Source organism: Erinaceus europaeus, chromosome 2 (genome assembly GCF_950295315.1).
Source record: "Erinaceus europaeus chromosome 2, mEriEur2.1, whole genome shotgun sequence".
NCBI classification, from domain to species: Eukaryota; Metazoa; Chordata; class Mammalia; order Eulipotyphla; family Erinaceidae; genus Erinaceus; species Erinaceus europaeus.
Genome location: NC_080163.1, coordinates 31892299 through 31912603, shown reverse-complemented (window position 1 = coordinate 31912603; position 20305 = coordinate 31892299). Strand labels below are relative to the sequence as shown.

At 40.8% G+C, this 20305-nt stretch overlaps 1 protein-coding gene across 1 annotated transcript in view; it reads left to right on the top strand.

Annotated features, from left to right (window-relative positions):
- The first annotated feature begins 1440 nt into the window (after window positions 1-1440).
- Window positions 1441-20305, top strand: part of FBN2 (fibrillin 2) — a 248114-nt gene continuing 229249 nt past the window's right edge. The window contains exons 1-5 of the mRNA XM_060177577.1: window positions 1441-1706; window positions 2202-2505; window positions 3371-3453; window positions 9583-9681; window positions 11619-11714. Of these exons, the coding sequence (XP_060033560.1) occupies window positions 2252-2505; window positions 3371-3453; window positions 9583-9681; window positions 11619-11714 (532 nt within the window). The 5' untranslated portion in view covers window positions 1441-1706; window positions 2202-2251. The remainder of the gene's footprint in view (window positions 1707-2201; window positions 2506-3370; window positions 3454-9582; window positions 9682-11618; window positions 11715-20305) is intronic.

Below are 20305 nucleotides of genomic sequence, written 5' to 3'. Positions count from 1 at the left end.
GGGGATGGGGCCTATTTATTTTTTCTATCTACTTGTCTTATCTATCTTTAAATTCAAATTCTGTAGGTCAGAATATGCTAGATATTCCCACCCCCACCTCCTCCCTCAAAACTGCTTGGAGATATATATATATATATATATATATATATATATATATATATATATATATATATATCAGGAACTGAGGGTTTCACTGAAGTTTCACAGAGACTTCATAAGCACATGACTACAAGGGAAGACCACCAATGAAGCTAAAGGTAAAGAAGGCTGATTGTAAGTCTGTATAGATCAATTGCTAGTTTAATTATTAATCAGAAGCCTAGGCTAGGAACCAAAGACATACCCCCAAACCTATCTTTCTGCCTGATGGCCCCTCACATCTTCCCTAGCCTGCCCAGGACACTTCAGGGGCTCTAACTCTAGCCAGGCCCCAGACCCCAGAGGAGCCCTGCTAGGGGTCACCAGGGCACACCCCCCTATAAGGACTAGCAGGAACCAGGCGCCAGAGCGCTGCCCAGCCCCCCCCCACCCCCCGCGGTGGCCAGAGCTCCCCCTTGGAGTGGAAGCGCTTTCAATTAGAAAACAGCATCGCTTCTCTGGCCGGTGCTGCAGACATGAGGCTCTGAGTGGGGAGGTGAGGACAAGGAGCTTTACCTCCGAGAGGGCCAGGCCTCCTGGGATTGAGGTTGCAGCCAGTTCCCGCGGGAGTATCTATCTATGGCTCTGGCTGTGACCCACCCCCCTGTCTGCTCCACCCTCCCCCTAAGCCCCCCAGCCCTGGGTCTGGGTCCGACCCTGAGTGATCACCCTCTCTCTCCCTTAACTTCTGCAGGCAGGCGGGGAAGTTCAGCTGCGGGGCGAGGCCAGCCAGGCGGGTTTACAGACGCTCCTCGGGGATCCCCATTCTCCATGGGAGGCGAAGGGGGAGGGAACCCGGGATAGAAGCCTCTTTCCTCAAATCGCGTCCCTAACCACCCCTTCCCCCGTCTGCTCGCTTTGTACAGGCAGTCAAAACAGAGCTAGCAGACCAATTGAAGGGGACTGGAAGCAAAGCCGACTAGAGCCTCGCCCCCTCCCCCCGGACACCCCCCTTCTCACTTCTCCCCTTCCCCACTTTTCTCCTAGCCCCAACCTCGCCCCCATCCCCCGCTCATTTCCTCTCGCACCAGACTCGACAATCTGTCTTTTCCAACCCCCCTTTTCCAGCTCAGACCTTTTCCTTTCCCTCCCGCCCCCCTTTTCTCCCCAATCTCAACCCTCTCCCTTCCCTGCACCCTCCGCCCCCTCCACCTCTTTCCCCTTCCTCTTCCCTTCCCCCACCCTCTAGCTCCCCTCGTCGCTCTCCGCCCGGTCGCCCCCTGACTCTGTCCCCGCCCACTGTGCGCCGGCCCCTCAGTCGAGGCTGCGCCCCACGTGTGGACCGCGGCTCTCCAGCCCCCATTGACAGCCGCCGCCCGCCGGCCCGCCCAGCTCCGCTGCCCCCGGGGCCTCAAAACCCCCGCGCCGCACCCCCGAGCGCCGCATCTCCCCGGCGTCCAGCCTCCTGCGGTCTCACCCGCCACTCGCCGGGCCCCGCGCACCTTCTCCAGGCTTCTCCTCGGCCAGCAGCGGCGCGCATAGCTCGCTGCCTGGCTTTAGAGCCCAGAAGAGACTCGCCTCTTCTTTGAGGGAGACTTTTTGTTTTCTCGCCGGTTTGCTTTCTGGAGGTGACTTTTGCAAATATTTTAAGATCCCTGCCTTGCCCGGAGCGCACGGGAATCCGCCGCCAAGCCTCTAGCTTTTTCTGCAGAATCTCCACCAACCCACCCCCACCCTCATTTTTCCCCCCTTTTGAGGTTCGTTTTCTTTGTAACTTTATCCCGCGACTCCTCCGGTTACTTTTGTAATTTCCCGCTCCCCCGCCCGCTGGCGCTCCTAGAGTCGCTCAGGGCCGTGGCCCCGGGGGATGCAACGTGGACTGCGCGGAGCTGCGGGCTATACGGCCGCTGCGCCTCGTCGCTCGCTGCGCTAGAGCCCGCACAACCCTCCGGCTGCCGGGCTGTGTGTGCGTGTGCGTGTGTAGAGGGGCCAGCTCTGGGTCCCAGGAATCAGGGAACCCAATTCCAAGAGTATCAAGAAGCCAAGGAAGGTCTTCTTGTTCGATCCTGACTTTTTCTTTTTCTTTTTTTTTCCCCCAACCACGCACATTTTGTTTTTGCTAGCTCCAGCTCCTCGTCCGTGGACCACGGTCCGCGCGCACTCGGCGCCAGCTATGGGGAGCCGGCGGCGCCTGTGTCTCCAGCTCTACTTCGTGTGGCTGAGCTGCGTGGCGCTCTGGGAGCAGGGCACAGCCAGCCAGCACCAGCCTCCAGCGCCCAAGCCTCCCCGGCCCCCGCCGCCGCAGCAACAGGTCAGGCTCGCGGCGGCAGCCTCTGAAGGCGGCTTCGTGGCCCCCGAGTACAGGGAGGACGGCACCGCGGTGGCCAGCCGTGTCCGCAGGCGAGGACAGCAAGATGTGCTTCGAGGGTAGGTGGGCAGGCGGCACCGGGTCTTTGCATCGGCTCGGTGTCATTGCATCCCATCTCCTTTCCTCCTCTCTGGACCTAGTTTTGGCGACCGTATTTATTAGGAAACCCCAAGGATTCCCAGGAGCATCTCCTTGAGTCCCTCGGCAGCTGGGTGGACGGAATGTGCGCCCATGGGGTTGAGGAGGGGTTGGGTGGGTGGGTGGTGGTGCCTGGGAGCGGGTAGCTGAGCGAGCCTAAAGCCAACCTAACAGCTTCCAGGTTGGGGAGGGGAGGCAAATTGGCGCAGGGACTGGCGAAGCTTGCCTGGCCTCCACCGTCGGGGGCGCCCCTCCTGAGCCTTTTGTTTGAGGACGTGTGGGGGACTTAACAGCTCACTGTTCTATTCAGCCCTAGGACCCAATCTTCCAAAGCGCCTCCCTTGACAGGTTGAGGCAAAAAGTATCATTTGATCTAGGAGGGATGGATCTGAGCATCAGGCAAGGATTTTTTTTTTTTTTTGAGAGGGAGTATTCCTCTTTGTTCTCAGCATCCGGAGGCTAGAATAGTAGCAAATTATATGTTTCCATGTCTCATCTCATTCTTTTAAAAGACAGCAACAGAGGGCAGATGAAAGGGAATGTTTAGATGTCTGTAACCCTCCCCCTTTTCAGAGTATAACCCGTTTATTTCCCATGTCTGTGTCCCAATCCCCAACAGTCTGAAACATAGTTTTGGTTGGTTGGTTGGATGGTTGGTTTCTTGTTCTGAAATCAGACCGAATTATACTTATGGGAACTGCTTATATGTGAGTGTACACTGTCCCCCCCCCCCCCGTGTGTGTGTGTGTGTGTGTGTGTGTGTGTGACCAAGGTTGTTTATTGCAGGCCCAATGTGTGCGGATCCAGGTTCCACTCCTACTGCTGCCCTGGATGGAAGACACTCCCTGGAGGAAACCAGTGCATTGTCCGTAAGTACTTGACTGCAATGAAAGTTTGAGACAGCACACTCAGTTTATCTTAAGGCCAGACTCCTGAGTGCAGTATTTTGGATACGCGCTTGCATTTATCCAACTGACCACTAGCAGTGATAATTGGGATGCTGATCTATTTCAGTAGTGGGGAAGAAGCAGCCTGCTAGTATCAGTTTAAAACTTCACTTTGAGTCTTTCTCTGTTGAAGGGCAATGATGATAAAGGCTTCAAAGATACTTGGAAGTTTTATCTTTCTCTGTCTATTAATATAAACTGAAGAGGAAAATACAGCAATTCCCTAGATAACTCAAACCACTTTTCCATATAAGAGTCTAGATAAGACCACAATGTGATTATGTAAATGATCTGGCTTCTGCCTTTGCAAGAGATTTAGGCCTTAGGAAGATCAGGCTTTCTTGGGCCTTTGTACAAAACCACTTTATTATCTCTGGTTTCATCTCAAAAGCCACATAACATAGATATGAAAGGAACATTCTCATAGATTTAAAGTGAACTCAGGCTAACAAAATTATTCAAAGAGAACTCTGCCTGGTGGCTCAATTTTTTGGGTAAACTTTAAGTCTAGAATTTCTAGACTTCTAAAGTTAAGTTCTCTGAATATTTTACTTTAAAATTTGTGATTAATTCATTCACTTTCCAAAGGGTTCATCTGGCTCACCAAGTTCTATTGATAATTGGAAATGTCACTATCTATCATCTTCCCAGTGACAGACTGTGGGATATCTTATTTCACATGTCTGTGAATTTGTGAGTTGGAGTGTGACTAGCCTTCTGTATGTTAATATAGCATAGACACCCTTGTCTGAGGAGAGATAGGTATCATGACTGCATATTTAAAGTCAATCTTGACTTTAGATTGACCTTCATGTTCTCCAGGGAACAGATAATTACTGCAACTGTGAAAAGAGAAGATGGCAAGCCACATTAGTCAAGAGATAACAAGGACTTAGTGGCATCTCTGTATTTATTGGTTTTCTACGATTGAGATAGACCCATAGTCCTATTTCAGTGTAGTTTTGAAAATTGAATAAAATCTCAAGCGTTAGAAAGACTAGCTGCTTCTTAACATTTTCTTGCTATCAAAATTCCAATTCTCCCATAAAAAATAAAATATAAAAAGAAACAGTTGTAAGTGATATATAATTATTTTCAATAACCATCTGATTATATATTTTCACTTTTATTTAAAAGTATGATGTTATATTCTCATCTCACTAACTCAGAAGTAATATTGCAAAGCATTTATGGAGGGCACATTTACTCTTTGAGATTGGTTGATCATTACCATGCCTTTTTTAAGCTCACAAGGTTTCTAGAATCCTGAGAAGGCCAATGTCACTCACCACACACCTGCCATACTAGCTGGGAGTGACTTAGGCACTTTGGAAAATCTGACTCACTAAATGTAATGAATGTGACTACCATTATTAAGTTGGAGGGCAGCCGAGGAGAAGGGATTGGTTTATGGTACGTGCTGAAAAATCTGTAAAGTCAGATTTTATGGGATCAGTATGGAATGGGAATTCCAGAGACTAAAGCCTTCCAGAATAATGTTTATATATATATTTGTGTGTACATATGTGATATATAATATATATATATCCATATCCTGAGTGTCAGCTTTACATATTTTTTGTCTTGCAATAACACTGTGCCCTTAATTTGTTTAGAAGATGGCTTTGGATATATCAGGAGTAATAATAATTATAGTAGCCTGTATTCCTACTATTGAAATATTTGATTACCTGTGAAAAACATTGGAGTGTGCATGTCTATAAAAGCTTAAACTTTAAAGTTATCTTTATACCTCCAAGAAAAATTTCCAGTACTCCTGTCAAGGAATGTCTGCAAAGACATGATACCACATTAAATAAATTTAAGTATCTGAGAATATAAAATAGCATAGAGAATAAAATGCCTTTATATTTTCTTGTGTGAGTTTTATCTAAGTTTTAACTTCTACAGAAATGATATATTCATTTGTGAGTTAGTAAGTGAGTAAATTCAAGGAAGTTGGAGGTGGTGGATGGCAAATAGAACATCATTCTGGTACATGTGTTGCCAGATGTTAATTATAGACGTACTGCATCATGTTTTAGGCTTAACCTTCTGACCACTATGTGAACTCCCTAAATTTCAGTTTTTAATACTCTGCATTAAACTCACCTATTCAGTTATTTGGTGGTTTTTAAAAAAATATTGGTGAATATTTGCAATGGTAGTATATACGGAGGTAGTAATCATGTTGGAATCATTTAAATTCAGAATCAAAATTTGGGTTTCAAGATTATAGTTACTGATTTTCCACCACTTAGTTACAGACTAACTCAGAGATATCTTATAAAAAGAAAATAAGTTATGTCGGAAAAGGACTAAGGTGGGGGTGAGGGTGTTTTGTGAATGTCTATCACAAGTAGATGAGAAATTGTACCCATATCTCAACAGCTGTACTGTAAGCCATTGACTTGCCCATCCCCACTAAAATGATTAAAAAATAAGGGCAGGCAAGACTGTATACATGAATAGTGCACCTGCATTTGGCTTATGCATAACCTAGGTTCAAGCCTGCCCTCCACCACACTGGAGGGAGCTTAGATACTGTGATGGTTTTCCCTCTCTCCCACTGTTTCCCTCTTATCTGGAAAATTCCATCAACAGTGTTAAATCCCAGTAATAAAAAAGAAAGTAAAGGAATAAAGAAGATAGGACTAGAAAATGAGATCCACTCACTCCACCTGCAGAGGGAAAGTTTTGCAAGTGTTGAAGCAGTGCTGTAGTTGTCTCTCAGTCTCTGTCCCTCTTGATCACCCCTTTCTCTCTTCATTTCTGGATGTCTCTATCCAATAGATAAATAAGATAATAAAAAAATAAAATTAGGTCCAAAGATTAATTTTCTCTTGACACAAGCAAGCACATATATTTCTTTATCCAACTACTAGAAATCTAACATATATTGAGTTGGTTCTAGTTTTCTGTTGTTATTGCTCTTAATTGTTATCTGTAGTGGTCACTGAACTACCAAATTTCCCAGACTCTATATATTTGCTTCCAAAAGGACAGAATTGAATTTCTCACTCGGTCTTGTTAGACCATGCAGTCATGCACAAGTTTGCTTGTTAATTAATTCCTGTGAAATTATATAATGAAAAATATGCTGACCATTGGAATAATGGTGGCAAAAGACTGACCTGGGGCCAGTTCATTTATGACCTGATGAGACATCAAAAGATGTCAATATATCTCCCTCCTGAGAAAACTAAACCCAGAGCAATCATGGCTTTTTACCCAAGGTTGCAACATGTCAGTAGTAGAATGCGAACTCTACCTCAGACTTGTTGCACAACAAATATATTTTATCATATTGTTCAAAATCTTCCATTGTCACTGAACCCCTAGTATTCAGGTGCTCCCCCCCCCCCACTGTCTGGTATATCTAAATGTCACCGTTTCCTTGATTGTGGAAGAGAAATCAATTTAGATTAATCATACAGGGAGAAAGGACTAAAGAGTGGCTTCCTGACACATGTTCATCTGCCCATTCTATCTTCTTTAGGTTTAGGGGCCTGGGTGGAGGCACTTTGGCTATCATCTAAGCCTAGACAAAATGTATTCCTGCTAGGGACATGGGAACTTTGAAATAAAATAATACTTGAATGATCATTTGTCATTAGAAAGTTATTGGTAATCAGAAAATCTAGTACTACTTTAAGAATTAAAAGTCAACTTCATGGTGGGAGTGATGTACTTGCCCTAGTTTTTAAATTAATTAATCAGTTAATTAATGAGTTAGTTTTATTATCATCAGGGTTGTCTCTGGGGCTCTGTGCCTGTTTGGCACACCCATCACTTCTGGTGGACTTTTTTTTAAATTTATTTTGTATTTAAGAAAGGATAAATTAACGAAACCATAGGGTGGGAGGGGTACAACTCCACACAATTCCCACCACCCAATCTCCATATCCCACCCCCTCCCCTGATAGTTTTCCCATTCTCTATCCCTCTGGGAGCATGGACCCAGGGTCGTTGTGGGTTGCAGAGGGTGGAAGGTCTGACTTCTGTAATTGCTTCCCCGCTGAACATGGATGTTGACTGGTCGATCCATACTCCCAGTCTGCCTCTCTCTTTCCCTAGTGGGGTGGGTCTCTGGGGAAGCGGAGCTCTAGGACACATTGGTGGGGTCTTCAGTCCAGGGAAGCCTGGCGGGCATCCTGATGGCATCTGGAACCTGGTGGCTGAAAAGAGAGTTAACATACAAAGCCAAACAAATTGTTGAACACTCATGGACCCAAAGGTTGGAATAGTGGAGAGGAAGTGTTAGGGGGGTACTCACTGCAAACTATAGTGTACTTTTGCTTTCAGGTATATATTTTGCACTAGTTTATGGATACGTGTGAACATATGCTCTCTCTCACAGAACCTGGTCTATATCTAGGTTTTGGGACTTTGTTAAAAAGTGAACCATGAATACTACGAAAGGAAAGAATACTATGAAAAGAATACTATGAATATTATGAAAGAGAATACTATGAAATACTATGAAAGGAAAGAGAATACTATGAAAGGAATACTATGAAAGGAGAATACTATGAAAGGAATACTATGAAAGGAAAGGTCTCACCCGAGTAATGAAGCTGAAGGGTTGTCATTCCACAAGTGAAGTCTCTGGACACAGTCTGAGCTGAAGCATGTTGAGGTGGCAATCGTTGCATTGGGACTCTTTTTTTTCTTGCTATTTTAGATGATAGGACACAGAGAAATTAAGAGGGAGGAAGGGGGCAAATAGGAGGAGAGAATGCAAGACGCATACAGCACGGCTTCACTGCTCATGAAGCAGACTGGGACCAGCAGCTTGAGCCTGAGTCCTTGTGCATTATAGTATGTAAATTCTACTGGGTGTAGCACTTCCAGACCACTAAAATGAGTTTTCTATTTTCAGATTATGGTGTGTGACATTTTCACTTATAAGGAGTATTCATGGGAGATGTTGGTGATATTATGTGATGTTAAAGACAATTTAGAGGAGAAAAATTGAGTTTGCTCTTTTCTATAGAACGTACTCTTAACATCCTTGAGGCTCCCAGGCCTCTGAAAATTGTCTTCTTCACTGTCAAAGACACAGATATATTCACATAAATGTCCACAGCTCATTTCAGGGTTTCTTAAATTCTCTTGTATCCCTGTGTCCGGTCATGGAACATTAAAATACGCATCCTTTGTGTGCAAAGAGAGGATTCAATTGTGAGTATAGAAATAAATCTTTCAGCTCCTGAATGAATCAGCTTTAAATATGGGAGTGATTTCTTTTTTGAAGGTTGTTGAAGAGCCATGGTATGTGCAGTGTCAGTGAGCCCAACATTCTTTGCTATGATGACCCTCATACCTTGAGGGTCACAGCTGCAGGAGACTGACTCTCCCTCCATCAAAATGTCTCAGCAGCTTTTCTGAGCAGCAGGAGTAGACTGGGTTATGAGGATAATATGGGAGAAGAAAGACTGAAAGAGGGAAAGAGGGAATTATTAGGGAGAGCAAAGATTGATGAAAGGGCAGGTCAGATACCAGCTGAGAAGGAATGTGCAAGTTACCCCTGAGGTTTGACCAAGTTATTAGGGTCTGGTGTTTCCAGTCCAGCCAATAACACATTTTCTGTCTTCTCTGAATGTCCTTTGCATTGTGGGTCATCTTTTGTGAAGATATGTTACTCTTTTTTAAATTTTTTAATATTTATTTTATTTATTCCCTTTTGTTGCCCTAGATATGTTACTCTTAAAGGTTTATTCAACCCTCCTAGTTTTCTAGGACCAGAAAGATCTTTCATGTTGAATTCTGCATGTTACTTCTCCGAGTGGAAAAGAAAACCTGCAATGATAAAGTTAAAGAATAGGGTCATAGAATTGAAATGTTTTGTTTCCACATTGTTATAGAGATGCTTGGAAGTCTTATAGCAAGTCTGTAATGCATATCAGAAATTAAATATTACATATAATGTACTTTGTGTCTTGGTTTTTTCAGGCTTATTTTCTTTAACTATGACTTTTATATTTGTAATCTATAGCTTACTATCTGTTTTTTTTTTCCCACTCATTTCTCTTTTTGTGCTTTCTACAGCAATTTGTAGAAATAGTTGTGGAGATGGATTTTGCTCCCGTCCTAACATGTGTACGTGTTCCAGTGGCCAAATATCACCCACCTGTGGATCTAAATCAAGTACGTTGCTTTACAAGGGTCTATTTATGGCATTATCCTTAAGCTTTTAAGTATATGTAAAATATTCTTTTTGATAAGGATATAAATCGTGATTAGTTTTCTTACTAAAGAGATCTGTATTAATATTTGGGGAAAAATGTTAGTAGTTTAATTATTTCCACTAGCCATTGAAGGGAGATGGGGGTAATAAACTTTCATTCAGGAGAATGGTCTAGTTCTTGTCCATAAGCTGTGCTTCTAGCCAGTAACAGTTTGGATTCAATGGGCAAGTAGTGGTATGTGAATAATTGTTATAAATTTTGGAATTTTACTATGTGCCAATATTGTTTTATGTTTTTGGCTATTTGTTTTAGTTAATGCTCATATAAACACTATTAAGGTAGTATTATTGCCCATTTTACAGAGAAGGAGATTGAGGCACAATAATTTAATAAATTGCTCAGGATAACAAGGACTTGGAATAACCTATCCTGATGCCAGAGTCTGTAGATGCAAAACTTCAGATCTGTTTTTTGCTTCTACTTAATTACAATGGCTTATATCCTGGGCTTAAAAAAAATTATGGTGATTAGCTTGTTTTGTTTTACTAAAGGGAAAGTATCAGGAATACAACAGTTATTTATTTTTTATTGGGTAGTTTCTTTTTCTTTCTCTTTTTCTTTTTTTAAGCATTTTAAATTTTTTAATTGACTTATTTTCCCTTTTGTTGCCCTTTTTGTTTTTTATTGTTGTAGTTACTGTTGTTATTGATGTCATCATTGTTAGATAGGATAGAGAGAAATGGAGAGAGGAGGGGAAGACAGAGAAGGGAATAGAAAGATAGACACCTGCAAACCTGCTTCACTGCCTGTTAAGTGGCTCCCCTGCAGGTGGGGAGCCGGGGGCTCGAACCAGGATCCTTACGCCAGTCCTTGGGCTTCGCGCCACTTGTGCTTAACCTGCTGCTCTACCGCACAACTCCCCAGTTTATTTTTCTTTACACACATTAACTATCAAGTATCAGAAACTTAGGTCTTTAAGATACAAAATTAATCTTCTAGGATGATGTTTAAAATAACATAAACATAAGACACAGGCAGTTATTGTTTATTTAATTACTCAATAAATAAATATTTAAATCTCCCTCAAGTCTAATGCAGAGTTATATTTTTTACATTTATCTAGAATTTTTCTCTAAGATAGCAGAAAGTTATCTAACTCACAAATGTAAAATTCAAAATTTAGGGGCCAGGAGGTAGTACATCTGTTTGAGCACACACATTACAGTGATCAAAGACCTGGGTTCAAGCTTCTGCTCCCAACCTGCAGGGGAAAGCCTCAAGAGTGGTGAAGCAGTGCTGCTGGTCGGCCTCTCCCTCTCCCTCTCCCTCTCCCTCTCCCTCTCCCTCTCCCTCTCCCTCTCCCTCTCCCTCTCCCTCTCTTTCTCTCTCCCTCTTTCAGAGTTACTTCTGCGGCTCTTTAATAGCACAGAAAAATCTACTGCTCCTGGTGGCCATTTTTTTCCATGTTATTGGATAGGACAGAAAAAAAAAATTGAGAGGGCAGGAGGAGATAGGGAGGGGGAGAGAAAGAAAGAGAGACAGACACCTGCAAACTGCTTCACTGCTTGTGAAGTGTACTGCCTGCAGCTGGGGAACAGGGTGCTTGAACCCAGGGCTTTGTGCAGTGTATGATGTGCTTTGAACCAGGTGCACTCTACTGGGTAAGCCACCTGCATGCCTGTCTATTTATTTTAAATATATACTGACTATTGTACGTTGCAACAGGCATGTTCATGTTGCTATTATGATAAATAAGAATTTGGGGGTAAAACATGAATGCCTATAGAATGTATATGCCATTGAGTTGAATATGCAGAATAGCTTTATAATTCTCAGACATCATCCTGTAATTTGGGAGACTGATATTTTTGTGTTCATTTGTGCTGTTCTTTGTAGTTCTCCACTGCAGTGTTAGATGTATGAATGGTGGGACCTGTGCAGAAGATCATTGCCAATGCCAGAAGGGATATATTGGAACTTACTGTGGACAACGTAAGGAAGATTGCAATAAGCTTAATTTTATAAATTATATTCATAGTAAAACATTTGTATTATAAATATGTAATATAAAATTATATACTATATATTATAAATCACTCAATTTTGTGGATATTTTATACAATTTCTTAATTTAAGGTCTTGTGAAGATAATCCTTAAAAGTATAGCTTTTGGTGCCAGTGACTAAAACTTGAGTCTAATACAGACTATATATTACTGAGTGACCTCCAGATACCAACTTTCCTCCCTTTCCTTCCTTCCTTCCTTCCTTCCTTCCTTCCTTCCTTCCTTCCTTCCTTCTTTCCATCCTTCCTTTTATCCTTCCCTCTTCTTTTTATTTTCCTGGTAGATTCAAAGACTGCATGTGTGATTCCACCACTACAAGGCTACTTTTTAATTTAGAGAGAGAGAGGACAAATATGAAGAGACACCATAGACTCCTTCAGAGTCATGGTACCTTCAGCGTAGTTTCAGGCCTCAGAAAGAGGCTGCTCAAACATGACAAGGTATGCATGTTACCAACTTAGATATCTCACTGCCTCTCTTCTTTTCTTGAGTGAGGAGAGAGGGAATAGAAAAAGAGGAAAATAGAGAGAGATTATAGTACCAGCCCATCATCCATGAAGATCATCCTCTACCTCCAGTCTCTTCCATGGTGTTCCTATGTGTTACCAAGGTCTATACTTAGGACTCTGTACTTAAAACGTGGTATGCAGTCTTGGTGAACTATTTCCTGGTTCCTCATAGTAAGCCATACATTAAGGTTGAATTTCTTTTTATTTTTTTTTATTATCTTTATTTTATTTACTGGATAGTGATAGCCAGAAATCAAGAGGAAAGGGGGTGATAGAGAAGGAGAGACAGAGACACCAGCAACACTGCTCACCACTTGCAAAGCATTCACCCTGCCGGTGGGGACTGGGGCCTCAAACCTGGGTGCTTGTGTACTATAACATGTGCGCTCAGCCAGTTGTGCTACCACCCGGCTCCTTAAGGTTGAATTTCTAACTTTAGTTCTATAAGTATTTACAAGTTTTTGTGTTTTAAAGTATTTATATTATTGAATACCATTAATACCTTTATCAATTTTGATGCATATCACAAGTAAATACTTGCTTATTCTTTTTATCTAGTTCTAAAAAGTATGTGTATCTTCCTGCTGAAGGGAAAACAAAAAGAAAAACAATGAAGTTGATTGTGCTATCTCTCTTGCTTTCCACTACTTCTAAACTACCCCTCTGAGAGTCTATCTCACACACCATCCTCTTCTCAAACATATTTAATTATTAGTAACATCACACAGGACTACGAAATTACATGTTTTAGATCATATGCCCTTTTGGAAGGCAGTATTTTTAATCCAACAAAGTTCTTATTTTCACTCACTGGTGCATATGTTCTGTAGTCAGGTAATAGAATTGTCATGAATGTGGGAATTACAACTCCTAAAATGTAACCCATCTCTAGGGAGTATTTTTAGGTTAGCATTTCCCAAATTGTGTAATTTCATGGGAATCCCCATTTTTTGAGTTTGAATGAACTGAAGAACATGGCATTAAAGAAGGCTAAATCATAAAATATGAACTCCCTTTTCATTTCATTTGCTTTTTTATTAGATGTAGAGACTAAGTTTGCTGCTAATCTTCAAGTCTTCTCTTAAGAACGACTCATTTTTGCTATGACTATTATTACTGGGCTTCCATACTTGCACTATGCCTGTACTACAGGCAGGCTTATTTTTATTGTGAGGTGGGGAAAAGAATGGTAGAGATGGAGTGAGATACCGAGAGGCACTGCAACATTATTCACTTCACCACTCACAATGCTTCCTGCATGTACAGGTTCCCATATGGTGTCTGGAGAGTTGATCCTGAGTCCTTGCTTATGATAAAGTCATAAAAATGTATGCTTTATGGAGTGAGCCATCTCCAGACCCCCATTTTTCCTTTTCACCTAAGATGATCAAGGGGTAGCTAATAATAACACTTGCATGGAACAGATCCAGGTTCAATCCCCATAACTACCAAATTCCAGATGTGAGTACTGCTTCCAAAAAGAGGGCAAAAAAAAAAAAGAAAGATCTAGTTTTATGTGTTTAATAATATCTAACTTCTTTTAAATTAACTGTATTACATTTATGTTGTGGTGTAAATTTTTAATTTATTTTTGTCTGTGTGCCATGGAGACTTCACTGCTCTGGACTGACTTTCTCAGAGAAAAACAGAGAACAGAGATAGAACTACAGAGAGAGAGAGAGAGAAAGAGAGGGGGGGGAGGAGGAAAAACACTACAGTACTGAAGCTTCTCCCAGTGTGTGAGGGAAGTAGTAGTGCTGTATGCATAGCAAAGCAGGAACCCTCTCAGATAAGCTATCTTTTACACTCCAGGAGTGTGTATATATATATTAAATATATATTTAATATATATAATATATATATTAAACTGGTAAAATATCTAACATAAAATTTATCACTTTAGTCTTAAAATATGCAGCTTAAATTTTATGTTAGATATTTGAAGTTCACATTGTCCATTCATCACTACCACTCATTCATTAGTCCACTTTTTTTGCAAAAATATGAGATCCTAATGCAATGACATTTTAGACTAGGATGAGTCAGGTGAAAGCAGGAGAGAACTGGGTGATAGAGGGACAGAAATTGTAGTAGACTTTCTTTTTTATCATTTTATGGGTGGGTGGTGGTTAATTGTTGATAGTACAGTTGTTGACACATTGGTAAATTTCTCATCTTACCTTTGATAGAAGTCTTTAGAGTACTTTCACCCCCAACTTACAACTTATTCCACCATTTTGCACCACACCTCAAAACCACCTACCCCCACTCGACTCCCCTCTCTGCCTTCCTTCCCCAGAGTCCTCTGCTTTGATGCAATATACCAAATTCATTCCAACTTTACTTTGTGTTTCCTCTCTATGTTTTTTTTTCAGTTCTGCCTAAGAATAAGATCATCTTGTATTCATCCCTTTTTTTCTTTTCTTTCTTTTTTATTTTATTTATTTATTTATTTATTTTTTGACCTACATCACCTAACATGTTTCCTTCAGTCTCTATCAGGATAAGGTGAAAAAAGTGACCTCATCATTCTTAATAACTTAGTAATACCCCTATGGAGAGCAGCCTGGAGAGTTCTCAGAATGCTAGAAATGAAAGGAGCTTATGACCCAGCAGTTCTTCTGGGGAAATATCTATGGAAACAAACACACTCATCCAATATGTACACTAATGCTCAGAACAATTTGTAATCCCTAAATTTAGAAGCAACCCAAGTGCCCAACAATAGGTGAATAGCTAAGAAAGTTGTGGTACATATACACAATGGAATACTACTCAACAAACTTTCTTCTTTAATAGTTGATTTTTGTTGCATATACATTCAGGATTTTCTACATCTTGTACAGTTCACTTTGTTTTTTAATCATAAATATCAGTGTGAACACAATTCTTTTAAGCTGACAGATTTTGAAACAGATTTTTTTTAAAATAACTTTGTCTGATAGGGCATAGAGAAATTGAGAGGGAAAGAGGTTGGAGAGGGAGGGAGGGAGGGAGGGAGGGAGGGAGGGAGAGAGAGAGAGAGAGAGAGAGAGAGAGAGAGAGAGAGAGAGGAAGATATTTGTAGCACTGCTTCACTGCTTGTGAAGCCTTCCCCTTGAAGGCAGGAACCAGGGGCTTGAACCTAGGTCTTTACACATGATAACACATGCATTTAACCAGGTACACTACTGCCCAGGCCCTATAAGCAGACAAATTTAAACCTCTTTTTACAAAAGCTTTAGAGATCTGATCCTATCCCCACTTTAAAGTTCAGTGACCATGAAAAAAAATTACAAATATTCTTCAGAAACTCAACTTTATATATTAGGGTGGAAATCATAATTACTTAAGAATTATAGGGAGAAGTGCTTTCTATAACTGCTCTTTTGAAGTGTTCCCTCAAGTCTATCTTGAAAGTAGCTGTTTGCAGCTTGAACTGGCTGTTGTACTTGTTAAGTGGGTATATATATTGTATTTTTCTGTATTAGCCTGAAACTTCTGCACAAAGAGCTCTGTGGGTGTTCCTAGTCTGCTTTTCACACAGATACGGGAAACGAGGAAAGGCTATGTACTTTTCCTTTCTGATGGCAGTATGCTTAAGTTCCTGTATCCCTTTATCACAATCATATAGACTTTACCAGATTTTTCCGTTAAGAGAAAACAAAAAGGTGCAGTTGGACTATCAACACATCCCTAAAAATTTGTCCCCTGTATGCCTCATGTAACCATCTTTGTCTAACCTTTATCTCAAGGGCACTAAAGGTACAAGAAAAAAAAAAAAAAGCAACTAACAAAATTAGTCAGCAGGTTTGAAGACCCATTAACTAGTCCACATTATCTCTAGAAATGTTCAAAGAAATACTTTCTCAGCTGTACAAAAAGAGTGTTTATAGTTCTGAGAAGAAAAAGCGGAAGTAAAAGGTATTGACTTTTGAACGAAGAAATATCCTGGAAAATGTATTTGCACAAATGATATTTCTATATTTCTATAGGCACAGAAGTCATATAGCTGCTTCCCCAAGAATATGGGGTTTATTCTTTAGGATGCACTCTTTTCATTCTGTATTGCTTATTAAGTTAATACTATGTGCCCTACTATGCAGAGTGCTGGAAGTAAATACATCTGTAGAAACAAGATGATGCTACAGCCTTGTAGAGTGCATTGACTCAGGGCAGCTGTCCCCCACCCCCCAAGTAAGAAGCAGGTAGAAAGACACAAAGACACCATGGCACCAAAGCCTTCTTCAGTAGAGTGGGAACTGGCCTCCATCTCGTGCTGTACACAAGGCAAAGCAAAAGCACCAGCTAATAAACTGTCTTGTCAGACCATGGAGTTTGCATTCTAAAGGGAAAGACAACATATGAGTGAAAAAGTAAATACCAAAGACAAACTTAAGTGATGAAAAGTTGAGAAGAGTAGAACTGCATGCAGGAGAGAAAATCTGGGTCAGGCTTCAGCAGTTCTTTACTAATAGTTCTCTATTTCACATTGGGACTCTAAAAAGGTGATTTTCTTTCTTTTTCTTCTCTTGAGCCTCCAGGGTTATCACTGTGGCTTGGTGGCAGCACTAAGAATCCACTGCTCCTGACAGCCATTTTCCTTCTCTCGCTCTCTCTTCCTTTCTATTTTTTTTTTTTTTTTTTTACTGGGTAAGACAGAAAGCTTGAGAGGAGAAGGGGAGATATAGAAGGAGAGAGAAAGAGTCACCTGCAAACTTATTTCATAGCTTGTGAAGTGTCCCTGTGCTGTAGGCGAGTGGGGGCTTGAACTCAGGTCTTTGTGCATGGTAATGTGCACTTGACACTGCACCACTACCCAGCTCACAAGAAGATGACTTAAAGCCAGACTGTTTGGGTCTAGGAAAGCGCTCTAGGCAGAATAAAAAGCAAATACAAGGAAAATTTTCTAGGAACAGATTTCATGCATTTTGGGAAAAAAATAAGAATGATATTGTTAAAGGAAGAGAGATAATGACTATGGTAGAAAGTACAGAGATGTCAATGGCTTTATAAACTAAAGAGATGGATTTGGAATACACTGTAAATATTAGGTGCTACTTTAGGGACATTTTGAAAGGAATGATCTGACATTTAGAACAAATCCCTCGGGCTGCTTTATTGAAATTGGTTTATAGAAAAGACAAAAGGAAAAAAAAATGGAAAATGTCAGTTAGGAGGCGAATGCAATAGGTGAGTTATACTAAGGCTATTTTAACTGAGGTTGTAAGGAAGGCTTGAATTAAGTTTGTATTTCAAGGTAGAATCTATGGAAAGTAGTCCTAGCTCATGGGCTGGGTGTGGTGAGTGACTAAAAGCACAATGCAAAATCCGAAATCTTTTAGTCTAACTAAAATATTTGGTGGAGCTTGAGGCTAAAAGGTGTTGCATTTTCCTAGAATGTTAAAGTCTGTGTAAATGTAGGTTGAAGGGGCAGGGTGGGGTGTAACCAGTTATTCTCACATAGTACTAAACACAAGGATCCTTGTGAAGGCTCTGGGTTTCAGCCTTAGGCTCCCCTCTTTCACAAGTAGTGAAACAGGTCTGCAGGTGTCTCTCTTTCTCTCCCTCTCTCAGTCTTCCCCTCCTCTCTCAATTTCTCTCTGTCCTATCCACCAACGAATGACAACAACAATAACAGGAATAACCTCAAGGAAGCTACAATAAGGGCAACAAAAGGGGGACAAAATGGCCTCCAGGAGTAGTGGATTCATGGTATAGGCACTAAGCCCCAGCAATAATACTGGAGGCAAAAAAAAAAAAAAAAAGTTTTCACTATAGCTCATTCAAAAGTGGGGAAATTTACTTCTTAATTTTTGTTCTTTTTTTTATCTCCACTGCTTGCTTCTTCAGTGTGAACTTTTCTTTTCCTTATTGCCATCAGGTTTATAGCTACAGAGCCTGCACAAAAAGTCCACTGGGCAGCCATTTTTTCATACATGTATATATATGACACAGAAATTGAAAGGAGACAGGGAGACTGGGGAGTGAGGGGGGAGAGAGAAAGGGAAACATTTACAGCACTACCTTACCACTCACTTGGCTTCTCCCTTTTTGGTGGGGGTCTGGAGCTTGAACCTAGGTCCTTGAGCATGATAGCATGATTACTTATTTGGGTGTACCACCACCCAGCCTTGCAGATGTCCTTTTTGATACAAATATGTTGTCATATCAAAGAGACAAAGAATTAAATTGCACTTTTTTGTACCATTTTAATTATTTTTAATTTGTGTTTAATAGTAGGTTATAGAATTCTAAGATTACATTGTATCACACCCACTACTAAACTCTGTATCCCCACCCTCCCACCTCCCAAAGATACCCACCATAGTTCTTACAAGTCATAAAAAAAAAGTTTACTTGCTTTTTATTTTTTTTGAAGTTCATGTGTATCAGATCTCTAGACTCCACATATGAGTGAAACCATCACTCTTCATTTATTTCAATAAGCATAATCACCTCTAGTCCCATTCATTTTGTCCCCAGGACACAGTATCATCTTTTTTGTTTGCAGAATAGCATTGTATGGAATATATATCCCATAACTTCTTTAGCCAGTCATCTGTTGATGGGTATTTTTTGAACTCTTATAAAGTAAGGAAAGCTGAAAATCAGAAGATGTGATGAGAACAGAAAGTAAGTAAGTAAATAAATAAATAAATAAATAAAGTCATGCTTTAATAACTTCCCCCCAAATAGTACCCGAGATGCTGAGAAATTTTAACCCTTACCAGGATTTTCTGTTGTATCTGTGGTACATCAAATTCTGTAGTGAATGGCAGGGACACAAAGGTAAACAAACTCTGGTCACTGGTCTGAAAAAATTAATATTCACGTAAAAACTGGACATGTAAGTAAGTAGCTGTATCAGAGGCTTTATCCTTCTGTTTATAAAACCCCATTACTTAAAAAAAAACACTTAAGATAACATTGATCTTTGCTGAAACTAAAGGTAGATATAATGGTGTTTTATTGCATATTGAGAAAATTAGGGGGCTGGGCGGTGGCACAGCAGGTTAAGCTCAGATGGTGCAAAGTACAAGGACTTGGTAAGGATCCCAATTCAAGTCCCCAGCTCCCTACCTGCAGTCACTCACAGGCGGTGCAGCAGGTCTGCAGGTGTCTATCTTTCTCCCTCTCTGTCTTCCCCTCCTCTCCTGATTTCTCTCTGTCCTATACAACAAGGACGACGACAGCAATAACAACAACAATAATAATATCAATAACAATGATAAACAACAAGGGCAAGAAAGAGGAAAATATAGCTTCCAGGAGCAGTGGATTTAAAGTGGGGCACCAAGTCCCAGCCAGTCCCTGGAGGCAAAATAAAATAAAATAAAATTAATTAATTTAAATTAATAGTGTAAACCATGTTTCAGTTTAGTGTTGACAAAGGGCCCAAGCAGGAGGTGAGAGTGTTTTGCAGACACCAATTACAGAGAGACGAGAAATTGGACCAACTGTGGTATAAATCATAAATGACCCTCAATAAAATGATTTAGAAGAAATAAGATTGTTATGAACTGTAGTAGTGATTTTCTCCCCCCCCAAAAAAAAAAAAAACTATGACAAGAATCTGTTAATCTAGCCTAGACAGGCTAAATCAGATTTGTCTATAGTAAGCGAACTCTTTATAGAAGTTCAGTATCCATATCATTTCCTACTTGGGAAATCCTGAAACCCTTTTATTTTCCCAGGGATTGATCTGAAGTGCCATTCCTGAATGTTTTTCCCAAACATGCCTTTTAAAAATAATCTTATTAGATGATTAATGGTTTATACTATAGGTGGTGACACATGGATACAATTTCTCATATCCTTGTGATAGGTGCCTGAAAATCGCTCTCACCCCCACCTTGGTTCTTTTCTGCCCTCATACACCAGACACTCATAAAAGCCTTTAAGTCTTTAGACTGGCATAAAGCTAATAAGAGAACATCTCTGGCAAAGTGACTTCCATTCACTTTTGTTTTCACATTTTGATAATATTTAATTCAAATTTTCTATATGTTTAATTATAGATCAGCGTT